This window comes from Chiloscyllium plagiosum, unplaced genomic scaffold, assembly GCF_037043375.1.
Source record: "Chiloscyllium plagiosum isolate Xiang-an unplaced genomic scaffold, Cpla_swu_hap1 HiC_scaffold_26, whole genome shotgun sequence".
Lineage (NCBI taxonomy): Eukaryota > Metazoa > Chordata > Chondrichthyes > Orectolobiformes > Hemiscylliidae > Chiloscyllium > Chiloscyllium plagiosum.
In genome coordinates this window covers 36,801,230-36,818,283 of record NW_028270164.1, presented here as the reverse complement: position 1 = coordinate 36,818,283, position 17,054 = coordinate 36,801,230, and the positions used below count along the sequence as shown (strand labels likewise).

At 39.4% G+C, this 17,054-nt stretch overlaps 1 protein-coding gene across 1 annotated transcript in view; it reads left to right on the top strand.

Annotated features, from left to right (window-relative positions):
- Positions 1 to 544: 544 nt before the first annotated feature.
- Positions 545 to 17,054, top strand: part of LOC122562943 (cysteine and glycine-rich protein 1-like) — a 29,898-nt gene continuing 13,388 nt past the window's right edge. The window contains exons 1-2 of the mRNA XM_087973626.1: positions 545 to 686; positions 11,595 to 11,707. Coding sequence (XP_087829752.1) covers positions 11,596 to 11,707 — 112 coding nt within the window. The 5' untranslated portion in view covers positions 545 to 686; position 11,595. The remainder of the gene's footprint in view (positions 687 to 11,594; positions 11,708 to 17,054) is intronic.

Below are 17,054 nucleotides of genomic sequence, written 5' to 3'. Positions count from 1 at the left end.
GATTAGGATTAATGTGATAGAGGACAAGGCATTACCTGGGTAATGTGATCAGTTGAATTTTAATTGCCATTTAAGGTAGGAAACGCACAGTGTACATTCCAATCAGTTCCATGACCAGTTGGGGAAACAATGCCCTCAAAAGGCATCATTTAAATTATTTTTCCTCATTCATATAGAGAAAATAGGCTCAGCTCGTGACAATGGGGAGAGGGGGCATAAAGGGGTAGTGGGCTGGTGGTACTCAGGAGGAGAAAGTGTTGGGGAAGTGAGGTATATCCATGGAGTTTTCAACAAGCTCGATTTGGGACGAATTGTAAACGTACAAAAAACAAACTGAAATAGTTTGCTGTGTGTGGAAAAGATCTCACTTGATCAGGAGCCGATCAAAACAAACAACAATAGCTTGACAAGTATTTGCTCACAGAGATGACACTCTGGATAATTAAGCAGAAACAGAATCCCAGCAATGTTTAAAATTAGGGCTTTTAAAGAAAAACTTTGAAAAAGAAATGTTTTGGCATGAGAACTTCAGATAGTGATAACGTCATCTTTAGTGCTGTGTGCAAAGGCGACGAGGCGTTGTCTTTGGCCACAGTTCCGCCTTAAATTGAGTGTTAAAGGCACGGCCAGATTGTAACGGGGCGAGCAGGATTCAGAGCGTTGTAAGATACAGCTATTGCGAGCAGGTAAACTTGAGAAGGGACAAGCCAGAGCTGTTTGCGGTTAAATGTATTGGTGCAGCTCTATCCGTTTCAGGTGTAGACTGCAGGTGTTTGCACGAATGAGTTGGAGCACGGGCTATTTAGTTTGTTCTGAGCGCTCCCAGCACAAGTTTCTGTGACAGTCCGGTTCTCCTATATCTGAGGCATCCTTCTCGCTGAAGTTGAGGGGTTTATTTTTTTTTGTTTCCCCAGCGCTGGGTAGTTGGATTGTTGCGTGCAGCACTGTCTGTTTTTAGTCCAGTTTCCATATAAGGTAAAACTCAAGATCCGGAGGTCGAGATGACTCTTGTGCAAACCTGTCTCCCCAGAAAGGGAGCAGCAGGAAACTTGGCGGCATGATTATAGTTGGCAGTCCCAATTCATGGGGGGGGGGGGGGTTAGCAGTGAAGTAATCTCATTAAAAGCATGAGTCAAAGTTAATATTGAATTTTTAGGATTATAGTCGTATTAAACAAACTGAATAGCTTTTGAGTACTAGTTTTTAATTTTATTACACACTTAATTTAGACGCACTGCTTATTTGCAAAGTTATGATTATTAACCGGCTTTTAACAAGAGCAAAAGCATTAATTGGCGTGTTCGTTCGTCTCTTTAAATTGCACTTTGCCCGTTGGAAAGTATTAGGACACTCCGCGAGATTAAATGGCGGTTTGGAAACTGAAAAAGAGATCTTGTGCTAGAGTAAATAGATAATTGGTGAGGGGAGAGAAAAGCTTACTAAGCAGTACGTGTTTTACAAACCTGCGAAAACAAAACAAAAAAAACTACTTCAGAATGGGTGGGGCTATTGGCTCTAAAAGGAAATCTTATGGAGACAGGGCATGGCTAAATGGATCCTCTGCATCTGTCTGCCTGTCTTTATTGTTTCCAGTGTCACAGTGAAAAGGAATGGAATTGTGAACTTTGATAGGATAAAAGGATGTACTTGAGTAGCTGGCAGCACTTAAAAGTTACCCAATGCAGATGGAATGTATCCTAGGTGGCTGAGGGAAGTGAGGGTGGAGTCTTCAGTCTTTCAGTCCTGCTTGGCACCCGCCTGTATCTCGAGAACCGGGAGTCAAACACTTCAAAACTCTGCCCCAAATAAAAGGGGAGTGAGGGGGATAAACTAGTGGTCAGTCAGTCTAACATCAGGAATGAAAATCCTGAAATTATTTTCTCTAACAATTTTGTCTTTTCACTTGGAAGAATCGCAAGTTAATACAACTGTCACTGTTCATTTGTTGAAGGGAAATTTATCTGGTGAAATGGAGGATTAATGGAAGTATGATGCAAGGATAGTTGAGGAATGTGTTTATGCCTTCAGGAGGTATTTAGTAAAGTGTGCAGTTCAGGTATGGATTCGGTTAAGAGACTGAATAGTAGTAAGCAACTGTGTTTTAAACTAGAGGGAAGTATACAGTGATGTGCCTAGACCTCCGCTTTAAACCTCAACTTTTATTTTTTGTTTGTGTTACCAAGACTGGCATTTAATTTCCAAGTGTGCAAATAAGATAAAATGTAAAGGTTGGCTGTAGATTGTTAGTGAAGTGGACATTTGCCAAGTCAAGTAACTTCAGAAATATGAACGGAGATGAATGAAGCACATTGTCTTTCCAACCTAAGACAATTTTAAATACTTGTGTTAAATCTATCCTTCTTTGATAAGGGGTGTCTGAGATTGGTGTCCTCAAAATGGAATCGGCAGCCTTGCCCCTCTTGGGATGCAGTCCATTCAGCTTGTGTTTTTTTTAACAAAAGGACCTGAAAGGCATTAGATATTCTGCTTCAGACAGTGGTCCATGTTGATGTGAAACATGAAAACTAAGTTCCTATGTGATAAGTTGAACTTTAATTGCCATTTAAGGTAGGAAATGCACAGTGTACATTCCAATTGATTCGATGACCAATTGGGGAAACAATACCTTCAAAAGGCATCCTTTTTTAAGTTGTTTAATATTTTTTCATTAGTCATATAGCACAGAATCAGTCCTTTGGTCCAACTGATCCATATTGAACATAATCCCAAATGCAATTGCAGAGGCAGCTGCAAAAGTATTGTAGTCCAGTGTTTCCTCTGGAATCATCATGTCTGGGTACATTTGTAAGGCAACTTTCCTTCCTGTCAGCAGCTCAGTCTTGGGCTGGGGGATTGAGAACTGGCTTTCTGTATCTCTTAAACATACATGATAAGCTTAATTCTACAAATCGTATGCAAAAAAGCATCTTCAGTGCCTTGAGTTTTCCTAGCCCTTTCAATTGAATATTTCCTTGACCAGCTGCTTGCTCTTCTCTTTATTACTGCCTACCCCCCCCCCCCCCCCCCCCCCCAAAAAGCAAAAACTCCTGCACTGGAAATTTGCTCACTTACACTCCTTTCATAGCCTGCTGGCAGCTGCTCTGATCACAGGGAGGTTCCTTGTTCCTTCCTGCATTTTATTTTGCTGGAAAAGACCGCCTGCCAGTAGTGGGGGGAAAAAAACTTTGATATTTGCCTGTTGTAGGACACTTTTTTTTTACCTAATGTTGTATTGCGAATGTTATCTTCAATAACACAAACTAGCTATTGTGGTCATGAAGAATCCGATGAGGAGAAAGTGAGGTCTGCAGATTTCCTGAAGAAGGGCTTATGTCTGAAACGTCGATTCTCCTGTTCCCTGGATGCTGCCTGACCTGCGCTTTTCCAGTAACACATTTTCAGCCATGAAGAATTCAATGAATGCCTATTATAGTGAAGTATTGTATGCAGACATAATTTGAACCACATGTTTCCAGTAGAGAGAGATGCTTCAAATGATCCTGGGGTAAGGTGGAGAATGAGAACTGTGTACTCTGGTCAAATCCTACATTGCAGCAATGAAGTAATGAGCATGTCTCAGATTTGTGGACCAAGGCATCACCCAATCAAGGTGATATTTCTTTGATTTGTTTACTTTTTCAAAAAGAAACACTCAAACATCTTGGACTTCCAGAAGATGAATTCATCTAGCTTTTTGGGCTCAGCTTACACATTAGACTTTGCTTTTACAAAGAAAAGTAATGCAAATTCGTTTATAACTTCTCATTTTCCCCCTCCACTCTTAGAATGAATAAGCAGAGAATTTTGGAACAGTGGGACTTTCCACTTCTGTGCACAATTAGCATGTGTTAAACAGTGTCAAACAAATATGTTTGAATACTTCTGATGTTAGTTTTCAATGTTTGTTAATAAAAGCCTATTATAGCCATGTGGTAAAGAGTCTTCAGTTCCTAAATTTCAAGAGGATGTTGAATAGAATGTCCATAATGGTTTCTTTCTCTTTTTTTTAAGAGGGAGATTGCTGTGTCACTTTTTTGATGCAGAGGAGCACACCGTGACAGATTTGATGAATATTGTCTTTATTTTTCAGTTTGTGCACAATTCCTGAGAGGCACTAAGACTATTGGGCTATCTGCTGTGATCACATTTGCTATACATTGCTATACATTGAGTTTGGTCACTTTGACTCAATGTTTTTGAAAAAGGCTTTAGGAAGTCAAATACAATGGCAGTTGCAGTAATTAAATTAATCTTCTCATGGGGCTAAGGAGAAAAACTGCAGTCCATTGTAGGTATGTTATGTCTCTTTTAACGATATAAAGACAACTCTCTCAAATGACAATCTTGAAGCCAAATAAGCTGTTACGCAGTATAATTGATCAAAGTTAGTTGTACCCATTCTACCTCAACGCAGGTGATTGGCATGGGTTTGATGCTTTAAGGACATAATAGAGCAGATATTGACTGCCTGCTACACCTTCTCCCTGTTATCTCACTTATTTAATGTTTGATAGTAGCAGTGTATGTCCTGAATGTTCACCTCTCTCTTTTCCAGACTGAACTGTCTTATTTCTCAACTGATATACAATTCTGCATTTGGGATCTGAATTGTAAGGATTCTGTCATTGTTCATAGCTTAGAAATCACAAGGTCAAACTTAAAATTTTTAATTAGGGCAACAATTGGTCTTCTTCTTTGTGTGGAATTGTTTTGTCCCTAACATAACTAAATAAATGCTGATTGACTAGAATAACTGCCTTACTTTCCACATGTCTATGTGCACCCAACTGGTCATTCTACATCCATGTTGTCAGGCTTGACCGATTTTGTTATAGTAGAATGCACCCCTGTCCTTTACATGCCTCGTGATAACTTGCATTCAACAAGGTTAGGAACTAGTCATATTACTACTGTTTCAGGTTAATTTTGCCTCCAGGGCAGTAGGATGTAAACCCCTGACTAGGGATTTTGGCTAGCTGTATTGATGTGGAATAGAACTAAATTGTTCTTTCGGATTTAAAATAGCGCCATAATAAAATGGAGTCAGAACAAGATAACCCTTTTTTTTATGTATTTTAATGCCCTTCAGTCAGATGTGTATACCACTCAATGTAATGAGGGAGTAGTCAGAAGATATCCCTTACTGCAAATCCAGTAAGAATAACATAGCTGGAACTTGCCTCTAAACTCTTGTAGTAAATTTAAAAGGCATCTCTTGAAAATAATTCACATTGCAGGAATACTGGGCTTGACTGGATTGCACACTTCAGCAATTGAAAGAATATTTGTCTTTTTCATCCTGAATATACAGGAAGCAGATTTTTAAAATTTTGTATTCAAGTGAAGGCCACTTGCTGCCTCTTCTTGCAGATGGATATATCTTTCCTACACTGGAAGTTCCAACTTGTGGTGTTACCACATAGTGGATTGAATATAGGTGGGGCTGCTTGCAAAAAATCTACAATGTGTAGTATTCAGAGCAGCATGCACTTCATTCTAATTTGTCTCGCCTGACTGACTCTGACTCTACTTGCATCTAAATTATGGTGAATTGCTAGTCCTTCCTTCCATTGTGCAGTTTGAGAGAAACGCCACTTGCTGTTGTATGGTTTTAGGCCTGTCCTAGTCCTTTTCCTGGAATGAGAAATGTACCTAATAAAGTCAAGCTGCTTGTTTTGTATAACTGATTTTTCATCATGCTGTTTCAAATGGCTGTGTAGATTTGCAGTTTGTTTTAAAATTTGAATGAATGTTGAGCCTGCTTTGCTGGCATATTTTGATAGCTAACTTTGTTTTATTGCAGTTATACTTCCTTGTTTTACCAATTTAAAAATGTTGTCAATGTAAATTCTGAGGGTGTTACCTGCATGTCGACTTTCCATTTGGTGGAAAAAATTGCTGTTGCCATAACGTTAGAATTTTTTGGCTAATTACCTGGCCTATTGATTCCTTACTAGATGTCTTTAAACTACAGCAATATCATAGGTGTAAGCTCTGTATAATAACTCTCCTTTCATATGAAAGATAAAGGACAATTTATAGCATAACTGTTATGACTTGGTCTGTTATACCTCACTAGGGTAGTGCACTGGAATAAAGTCTTGATATTCCTAGACTATTAATGCAATAAAGATTATATCACAGTACACAGCATCCCCATTTTATTGACAGACCCATCTTCACAGAAACCAAGGACTGTTTTTTATACAGACAAATTATTCTTTTATTACAAAAACTAACCACTGGGTCAACTATGATCTGCTGACATTTAACTCAAATTCTAACCCCTCCTCCCAAAACACAACTCCATAGCATCATTTTCTTGTGTATGAATGGAGGAAAGAGGGGAGGAGTAAACCAGGAAAATAGTTCAGTGGTGTCAGTCTATGCACTTTTTTCTTTCCATTTCCTTCTGTTCTTTCCCATCGGGATGGGAGATACTGAACAATAGTTCACAAATTGTAAATGGGGAATGGCTTATTGCAGCTGGAGGGAGCAGATACTTGAGCTCGTATTTACAGGCATGAAGTGTTATTTTACACCATCTGCCTTTTTCAGCTGTCCAAAAGCTTCTGCTTCTATCATTCGCAACCACAAGCTGTTCAATCCTACAGGAGCCAATCAGATAGTGTCAGGCTGATAGCTATTGGCATCCATAACTAGTCAACGTCACAAACCAGTCAGGTAAATTTCACCTGTGTCCATATGCTGATGCTAACCCATCTACAAACAGTTTCCTTTTCCTTTTTGACATGACATTTTCCATCTCCCACCCCCACACCCCAAACAAAAGCTTGGTAAGAAATGTAAATTTTACATGCAATGGGTTTTGGTCAATACTTTAACAAATTTAAAGAACAACAGGTCCTTACCTTTTGTAAGAGTCCTTTTTTTCTTTTTCCTGTTTTGAGCACGCCATTTAAATAAAGTGAAATAAAATGGTATGGTCTCTACCGTTTAAAACCTTGGGCGACTTTGGCTAGACAGTTTCAGGAGTAGGTCTTCAAGTGCGAAGACCTTGCATTTTCCTTTCCTTAATAACTAAACCCTTTCTTGGTTAATCTCTAACCCTCCAGGTTTACAGTCAGGTGGAAACGCAGAACAGGAGACCACTCACTTTAATTTACATTAATAGTCCAGAAATATTATCTGGTGATTTCACTTGAAAATTAAATGAATTCAACTTAACTTATTCAAGCAGTTATTTTTTTCAACTAAACTTCAGTTGACAATGCTGTTGTGCTCCCTGCACTGTACCTAATACAGTAATGATTTTGGTCAGTTTACTAATTGATCAGCATAGGGACAAAAGGCCAACACCTGCATAATATCAAAGACATTGGATTAAAATCAATCTGGCCCACAAGAACAAGACCTGTTTGGGTCACAGCCCTCCTTTTTCACTTCACTTGAATGTACCTGTCATTGAATCAGCAATACAAAGTCAGCCAAAGTATAAGACGATATCTGATTAAATCTATTCCATTTTATATTAAACTTAAGGCAAAAATCCAAGTGTCTATTGCTTGCTCTCTCTCTCTCGCTCTCTCCCTCCCCTCTGTCAAAGTTGCAAATCATAAAAAAAATCCATCAACTGTCTCTCCCCTTCACAAATTGCATCAAATGTTGTGAATCACATACTTTTGTTAACTTCCTCCTTTGCATGGATCAAAGCATTTGTCATAAAACTATTTTAAAAAAAAAATGCTTGCCTGAAGCAAGTTCTGCACAAACTTGATTGCAAGGCAGACTGCATGTTAACTAACCATTGTTCAATTATTTTAAATGGATTCTTCCAGCACTTTGAGTAGAAGGGACTTTTAAACATCTCATTTATTGTCTGTACTTCATGAAAGTTTGGTTTTTGCAGCAAAATCCACTTAAAGTATCTTTCACACCACCTTTCTAACCCCTCATCACCTAACTTGCCAGTTACCTATGCTATTGTGAACTGTTTACTTTATGTAACTTTTTATCCTGTCACTGAGACTCCTAACAGATGATGTAATGTCTTTAAGTTTGACTGCACTCCAGAAAACCACCTTTTTTTTTGCTTATCAGTTTTGCAAATACTTGGGGGAAAAACGGTGTTGGCTTATTCTTGGCAATAAGCCTGAAAATGGCTAGCTGAATGTAGGAGCAAACTACTGCAGATCCTGGAATCTGTATTGAAAGCAAAAAATGCTAGAGATGACAGCAGGTCAGGTAGCCTCCTTGGGGAAGAGAGGGAGAGAGTGCGCAAGCTAACCTTTTATAAAAGTAATGATTTTTCATCTGAGCCGAAGTGTGGTGAGGGCAGCATTCGTGCTTTAGTTTTGGGTGGGGGTAGTGGCTTGGAGTGCTGGTGAAGAAATGGTGTTGATAGTTCTGATTTTAGCGATCAGAATGTGAGAATGACAGAACAGAACAGTGGTGTATTCTGCCAGACTTAAAAGGATGAACAGTCCCACTGGGTGGAGGGAGGGGAGTGTGGACATGATGATCTAACAAGCTGAAAGAAAAGGAAGAATTGGTTCACGAGTTGAACTCCATACTAAGGCCTCGAACTGGCCATGGATATTTTGTTCTGTAGGGGTGACCTAGTTCGTTCACTTATGAAGTGGTCTTTATTTTGAGCTCTTAAATCTCCCACTAGTTCTGCTTTTATTGTGCTGCCTGGAAATGTTGGCAGTTGCTTGGTGCCTTGCACACAAGCTTGCAGGATGAACAGGCATTTGTCTTTATTGCTAGAAAATAATCTTGCAAATTTTGGGAATTGAAATGATCAGTTTATGCATGTTAATGTTAGCAATCTTTGAGCATCAATTAGTAACTTAAGGTTTCTGCTTAACTGTATAAGGAATATACCAATTGTGATTTTCAAGCCCATAAAGAGTATAGCTGAAACAGTGGATTCTCCTTTCCGCACGTGGTAAATTTCTGTTAACTTTTTAAAACTCTATTCCAATGCTCTTCCCCCACCCCTCATCTCTGATCTATCTGTGTGACTTGATACTAATTCAGTTTCCTCCTTGGTCCTTCCTCTATTTCATTCTCCATCCTCAAATCTCCATTAACCGAAAGTATCCTGTCTCCTTTGCTGAATCATTCAGTTCATGTATGTTCAGGGTGATTTGGAACACAGATTGAAATCAAAAAGCTTTTATAATACGTTATATTGTACAATATGGTGTATTTGGTAATTTGGATTGGTTTGTCTGTTTCCATATATCATCATCATCATCATTTAATGTAAAATGTGGCATCTGCAGAGGAAACCACAATTGCACATGTGAACAGGAACTTGGCAGGTCAAGTACAATGTTGAGTTCTCTATCTTTTTTGGAATAAAACTTTGTTTTTGAGTCTTTGTACATGAAGTATTGGAATATGCAGGGTCGCTGATAAATTTTTGAAAGTTTTTTTTTAGTTGCTACAAAGTGGTTTGGGATCCAGGTGAGCAAGGTTTTCAAGACAAGTATATGATGTATTGATTCCTTCCCTGGAATACTATAGACAGTGATGTCTTTGGGTGTTGAGACTTAACCTGTCTCTGTTATAGTGCAGAAGGCCACTGTCTACTAGTTATTTGGACTTGAAGATAATGAATACTCCTGCACACTCTCCTCGAATATTTGAAGAAAACAAAAATCACTTAATGAGAGGCATTTGGATGGATATATGAATAGGAAGGGTTTTGAGGGATATGGGCCAGGTGCTGGCAGGTGGGACTAGATTTGGTTGGCATATCTGGTTGATGTGGACAGGTTGGACCAAAGGGTCTGTTTCCATGCTGTATATCTCTGACCTTTTTAATGCCTCAATTGAACCTGCCTTCATTAAATGTCCAGATAGTGTGCATCAAACCATAGTATACTGGCAGTTGGGGGTGGGGTCTTTTTGTAGAATGCTTTAATCATTGCCCTCTGGTTATTTATCAGTTTGGGTCTGAACAGAATCTGTTCTGCAATCATTATTTTGAAAGTTATCCAATTTTCTCACCAAGGAAAACATTTCTAACTTTTCAGTCCTCCACTAAAATGTTTAATCTCTAGAAGCTTTCTCTCAAACCTCTTTTATTTATGTGCCAATATATGTTGTTTTGTATAGTGTTGCCCAGAACTGTAACTCCAGATGAGGTATAACCAGTACCCTATATCAGTTCATCCTATCTCCTGTTTTGCACTGTAATCTCTTGCACAGTTTTTTTAGGTTTGTTAAGTAAGCTTTAACTGCTATCCACCTATCCTGAACATTTTACTGACTTGTGTACACATAAACAAAGGGCTTACCCTTCAGAACAGTATTTTTATTGTGTACTGTCTGTGTTCTTTGCCAACTTACAGTAGGCAGACAGACTTCAATGACATGAAGGCATACACTTCAGTACAATGTCCCCTCCAGTTCTATACTGCTCCTTCAAAACAAGTCTCCTCCTAAATTTTGTGACTCTAGATTTGAATTTTATTCCCTGCATGCTATGATCTAGGGACTCCATATCAACCCTGGGGAACTCCAGAAATCTTCCACCCTGAAAACTACCTATTAACCATTACTATAAACTATAGTTTTCTATCCTTTTTAACTTTATACCCATATTGCTACTGTTCTTATTTCATGACCTATTTGTTTCCTCCAGTCTATATAGACTACTTTAAATGATAAAACTGGGTAAGTTGGGCTGAAGGGCCTGTTCCCATGCTGTAAGTGTCTGACTGACTGCATACCTCCTCAGTCTCATCGTCCTCCTTTCACTTCAACCCTTTTTCCCCAAAAAAAGTACATCAGAAAGTTGGTTAGACAACTTTGTCTTAACAACTCTACGCTTACATTCATGATTTGGTCTTTTTCCATGTGACTATAATTTTCACTTCCAAATTTTACCAGAAGGTGCTACACCACTTGCTTAAAGGAACATAATGAAAGTTTTTTTTTTTTGGTTAAAACATTGTTGCTTATGACCTTTTTTATGTTTTGCACTTTGTAGTGAGATTTGAATAGATTGGTCCAAAAGAATAAAATGTGATCTAATTGAAATATATTTAAGGACTTTTAAAGCTGTGGTAAGTACTGAAAATGTTTCTCCCAAACTGCAGAGTCTAGAGATAAGTTACAACCTCCAACCAAGGGGTTGCCCATCTAGGGACTGAGATGGAAAACATTTTCTGCTCTCAAAAGATGGTAAATCTCTGGTATTCTGTATTATCCTACAATATCAAATGTACTACTTGCTTCTGTTTTTGTTTGAGACATAATGCTCCATCAAACTTTGAGTTGATAACTCTTGACTGAGGGAATCATTGTATCCAGATTCACTAATTATTCCCACTATGTAGCTTTGGCTTAGATCAGCTAACTCTAACCAGGGTTGCCCAGAACCCTTTTTTTTTTCTGATCTCTCTTATAAGGTACATTTGAGGTGCATGAGAATTTTGCACTCCTGTAATTTGCAGAGGCAATAAACAAATTATTTAATCTCTTGGGAGATTAAAAAAAGACAGTAATTCAATAAGTGGTCATCTTTTTTCCTTGCTTGCCACTTAAGCTTCAATCACTTACTACTTGATTATCCAATTAAGACATCAGACTTTTAAATTGTTTGTTCTTTCTTGTAGAATGCCAAACTTGGGTGGTGGAAATAAATGTGGCGTCTGCCAGAAGACTGTTTACTTTGCTGAGGAGGTGCAGTGTGATGGGAGGTACTTTCACAAGTCCTGTTTCCGGTGCAGTAAGTATCTGGTAGAATTTGAATTTTCTTTTATCTGGATACCTGCTCTTTTCAAATGTTAGATTCTTGCAAGATTGACAATTCTAGAAGAATTCCCACTTGAGTTAAGAGCAGGAATAGGCCACTTGACCTCTTAAGCCTGCTCTGCCATTTAATTAGACCATGGTTGATTGGACCAGGGAGTTGAAGTTATAGCCTCCTCCTATAAGGTTTTGAGCAGTTATAATCAAGACCACAAACAGTTTTACTGTCTCCTAATGAAATTTTTCAACAAATCCCATTTGAGTTTTGGAGGATACGCTATTCTCCATTACAATGGGTTTCAATGGGCACCTCTCACTTGTACTACAGTCTGTAGTGGCCCCATACATGTAATTAGTTTCTGATAACATTTTATAGGTTACTAGTATACTCAACAATTGGTATCAGCACCAGCATTATTTTTTTTCTCTTGTTCTTCACTATCTTGCCCCATTCCACTGATTACCGATGACCAATCAGTGCTTTTTTCTTTTGTTAAAGAAACATGTAGGCCAGGGGAAACAAAAGTCCTTACCTGGGAATTGAAGATGTCTGGGAGCCTCAAGTCTAGTGTTGACTATATCACCCAGAGCCAGCACCCTTGGGGTTTTTTTAATATTAGATTCCCTACAGTGTGGAAACAGGCCCTTCAGCCCAACTAGTCCACACTGACCCTCCAAAGAGTAACTAACCCAGACCCATTTTCCCCTCTGACTAATGCAGCTAACACTATGGGCAATTTTGCATGGTCAGTTCACCTGACCTGCACATCTTTGGGCTGTGGGAGGAAACCAGAGCACCCAGAGGAAACCCATGGGGGGGAATGTGCAAACTCCACACAGACAGTCGCCTGAGGCTGGAATCAAACCTGGGACCCTGGTGCTGTAAGGCAGCGGTGCTAACCACTCAGCCACCATAGGTGCTTGATTCCCAGCACTGACTTCATACTGGGATTCACTTTTTCTTTGTGCTTCTGTCTCCTGTCCCAATAATACTTTTCCAATCACTGTTTAGATTATTAATGTATCCTTGGGTCAGGGCCTTCTGTTCCCAAGATGGGAACACTACCATCAACATCACAAGTGTCCTTGTCTCCACTTGCATGCCTGCCAATCATGAGTTGTAGATATTGTAACAGTATTTTAAAACAAAAAAAACTAATAAGAATGGGTCTTGTGCTTCTACCTTTTTTCAATGTATCCCTCACAATAAAATGAAACTTTGTTTCAACTCCAGCATTTCCATGAAAATGCTGGTGTGCAGTTTGTATTCCTGTTTAATTATTTTAAGTTGCTGACCATTGTTTTAGCTGAGCAGGGCTGATGTAACCAAGGAAAAGCGCACACTGATCAAAAAATTCATCCAGTTCTGTTCTTCATAGAAAATATCTACTGAGCCCCTCCCACTCTCACTCCTACCCAATATTGCCTCCTATTTGAGTTGCTTAATTGGAATGGTGGAAACTGAAATGTTGCTGGCCAATCTGGTTAATGTTAGGAAGCACTGTTTACATTGACTGTTCAGCTAGTTAGTTGCTGTGCAGTAATGTTCATTTCCTATACTTAGTGCTTCAAAGGAACTGGCTCTGTGCATTCCTAATCTCTTAGACAATAAGAAGTCAAGATGAAAAGTTTTTCCAACTCTCCTGTTAGCAATTGAAATTGGAGTTCTCTCAATTTCTGATATTTGATTCCCCCAAGTGCTCTTAGATTAGTGCCCAAATCTAAATCAAAATTGTAAGAATGATATGACCTTGAGCACTGATTTGTTTTTTAATCTTCATGCAGGACCCCACTGGTACTATTCAGTTGTGTATGCCCTTAGTTACATGGCTGCAGCCAGTTCCCCATCCACTGTAATTGAGTCCTAAACTGAGTTCTAAATCTGTGATAAGAGCACTTCAAAACTATCTAGAAGTCAAGCTTTTATTTTAGCAAATGGTGGCAATCCAGTAGATAACTTGACTTTCCTCAAATGTAAATTTCTGAAACTACACTGAATTATCTAACACTTTAATTACCTGAAATGAATAAGTCCTTTAGGTGTAATAGCTGTTATTACACTGTTTTAGATAAGGTTACTATTCAAAGTGCAACCATTTGTTTGTACTGCTTGCTATTTAATTAGCTTGAGACACAAAATTGCAGATGCTGAAATCCAAGATAGATAACACAGCACGTCAGACAGCACCAGGAGGTGAAGTCAATGTTTAGAGTAAAACCCTTCCTTGGGGTGAGGGGAGCTACAGATAAGATGGTGGGTTTTGGGTGACCATACACTGAGTGTGGCCTGGTTGGCCAATAGGAGGAATGAATCCAGTTGGTGGCTGGAAGGGAGGGGGGAGGGGGGGGGAAGAAAAGAGAGGAGAGAGAGAGAGAAGGGGGGGGGGGAAAGGAGCTGGAATAGGAGTTTGGGCAGGGGAAGAGGTTATTTGAAACTTACAGAACTCTGGAGTCCTGTAGGCTGGCCAGGCAGATGAGGTAGCATTCCTTCAATTTGCAGTCTGATACACAGTGGGAATGGTGAAGGCAGAGGATGGTCATGTCAGAGGGAATGGGAAGGGGAATTAAAATGGGCAGTGACTGGGAGGTCAAGTTGGGCCTTGCTGAGATGTTCAGAGAAATGTGCTCTTAGTTTAAGTTCAGTCTTTCTGATATGGAGTAGACCCCATTTGGACACCTGGATACAATAAACTAGGTTGGAGGAGAGGCAGGCAAACCTCCTTCTCAGCTGGGCAGACTGTTGGGGCCCTGGATAGAAGTGAGAGGAGTGTTGTGCTAGCATGTTTTGCATCTTTTGTGGCTGCAGGGGAAGGTACTCGGCAGTTGGTGGGGAGTGTGGCATGAAGCAAGGAGGACAAAGGGAGCAGTCCTTGCAGAAGACAGGGTTGGGGAGAGGAAGATGTGCTTGGTGATGGGGTCTAGTTAGAGTTGGTGCAAGTGTTTCAGGTTGATATGTTGGCTGTGGAGACTGATGGGTTGGAAGGTGAGGACAAGGGAGGGTGCATCCTGTCTTTTTTGTTTTAAATTCCCCACACTAACTGGTGTTTTTATTTTCCCCCATCACCCATGATGTGTGTGGAGGTAGGGGTTTGTCTTTATTACGTTTGGAGGTAGGGGTTTATTTTGAAATGCAGTTAAATCAGTTCAACAATGATCATCCTCTGCCTCCTCCACTGCCACAATGAATCAGACCACATATTGGAGGGACACCACCGTATCTGCCTGGGCCACCTGTAGGCCTCCACATAGAGTTTTGCCAAACTTTTAACTAAAGAATCTACACTTGCTGCCTGCTGGAATGGTTCAGGTGCTGACTTGTGTTTACTATGCTCAATATGTGCATACCATGTTAATTTATCACACCCAAGTGTACTTCTGGCTGACAGAAATGGTAGATACTATTTAGAATCTGAAGACTAAGATAAACTTATGGTTGTTGAACACTCTTGGGATCCTAGAAGTTTCAGACTCTCAATATAGAGACTCCTGTCTATAAATGTTGAGCCGGATGAGAAATAATTCATCCGTACTGATGCACAGATCACTTAAACCCATTCTTTTTGCTTGGTTAGATGTGTAATATGACACTCTCTCGACCCAAATTTTTAAAAAAAACTGCCCTGATAGTAAAGTCCTTAGTAAAAACCTCTAATGCACATTAAGTATTGAGACAAGAGGACTAGGTTTACTAACCATGCAGAACGCGTTCTCCCTTGGATGCCTATCCGTAGGTTCTGATAGGTGCCTTCAATTTTGAAGCCTTCATAGAGGTTTTGCCAATTTTGTGTCCCAGACTAACAATTGGCACTTTTTTTAAAAAAAAAACACATGCAGCCTCTAAATGCCATGCATGGCTTGAAAAGTAAGCCAAAATATTGGAATGTTTCAGTGAGCATAAGCTGGCTGATTTGAATATTTGAATTCCCTTTATCAACTAGCTTCTTGAAAATGCTGAGTTATTTGGAAGATGTGCTAGCTAAACTGATCTAGACATAAACTATATTTATCCTATCCTTCAGTAATAATTTCCTCACTTTAGTAATATTGGGAGCATTGTGTGGAATTTTGAGAGCACTGGCTGAATGTAAAATTTTAGTTTTTGCATAGCAGATCAGAATAACCTTCTTGCTGATGCAGTGAGCTTTTAATCTCTATTAAAACTACCCTGTTTATCACCTTTGGGGAATACATTAACCAACCAGAACACTAGTAAGTGGAATTTCAGAAACAGTTTAGCTATTGTGACAACTTTGGCATTTAAACTCTGTTCGAAGCAAATGAAATTAGACTCTGTATAATCTTTGATTTTTGGAAAAGTAACAACTTGTTTAAAGTGGAGTTTCGAACATGGATCAATAGCATAGAGTTCAAATAGAAGAGTGCCATTTAGTTTTCTTATTTACCACTTCCTCCATATTCTCTCATTTTATAGAATCTGTATAGACTGTAGGACATTGGAGCAGAAATTAGGCTGTTCAGCCCATCGCATCTCCTCCACCATTCAATGGCTGATAAGTTTCTCCACCTCGTTCTCCTGCTTTCAAGAACCTATCTATTTGTCTTTAAATGTGCTTTAAAGATCTGGCCTCCCCAGACTTCTGTGGCAAAGAATTCCATAGGTTCACTACTCTCAGCTGAAGTATTTTCTCATTTCCGTTGTTTAAGTCTTCCCTTTACTCTACTCTAAGGCAGTGTCCTCCGGTTCTAGTCTCTCCTACCATTGAAAACATCTTCTCAACATCCAGTTTGTCCAGGCCATTTCAGCATTCTGTTCAAGATTTCTTTCCCTCCCCACCTCATCCTTAAACTCCATTGAGTACAGACCCAGAGTAGTCAAACATTCATGTGTTAAGCTTTTCATTCCTGGGACCATTCTTATGAACCACCTCTGAACGTGCTGTAGGACCAGTACATACTTCCTGAGATATGGGTCCCAGAACTGCTGACCATGTGATCAATTAGCTGCAGAACTGTCTGAATTTACTGGGGTGGGGTGGGGGGGGGGGGGGGGGGGGAGAGGTTCTAATTTACTGCTTTGCTCACTTTGTGAAATCCCTGCAGTTTTATTCTAGTAATTAAACAAAAAATGCATACCTTGCAATTTATATGCAAGAGGGAAGATTTTTGGAGTCTCAAAATAGCACTTTCAATGGTGCATCTGGCTTTGGTCATGTAAATGTTTTTTAAAACAGCTTTCCAAGTTTCTACTGCCTTGGCAGAGACTTGTGGTTTATAGCCAAAACAAATTTGCACTTCAAGCTCTGAACCATGGCAATTCATTGAAAAAGTAGCCACCTTTTTAATCATGAAGGTTCATTTTTTTA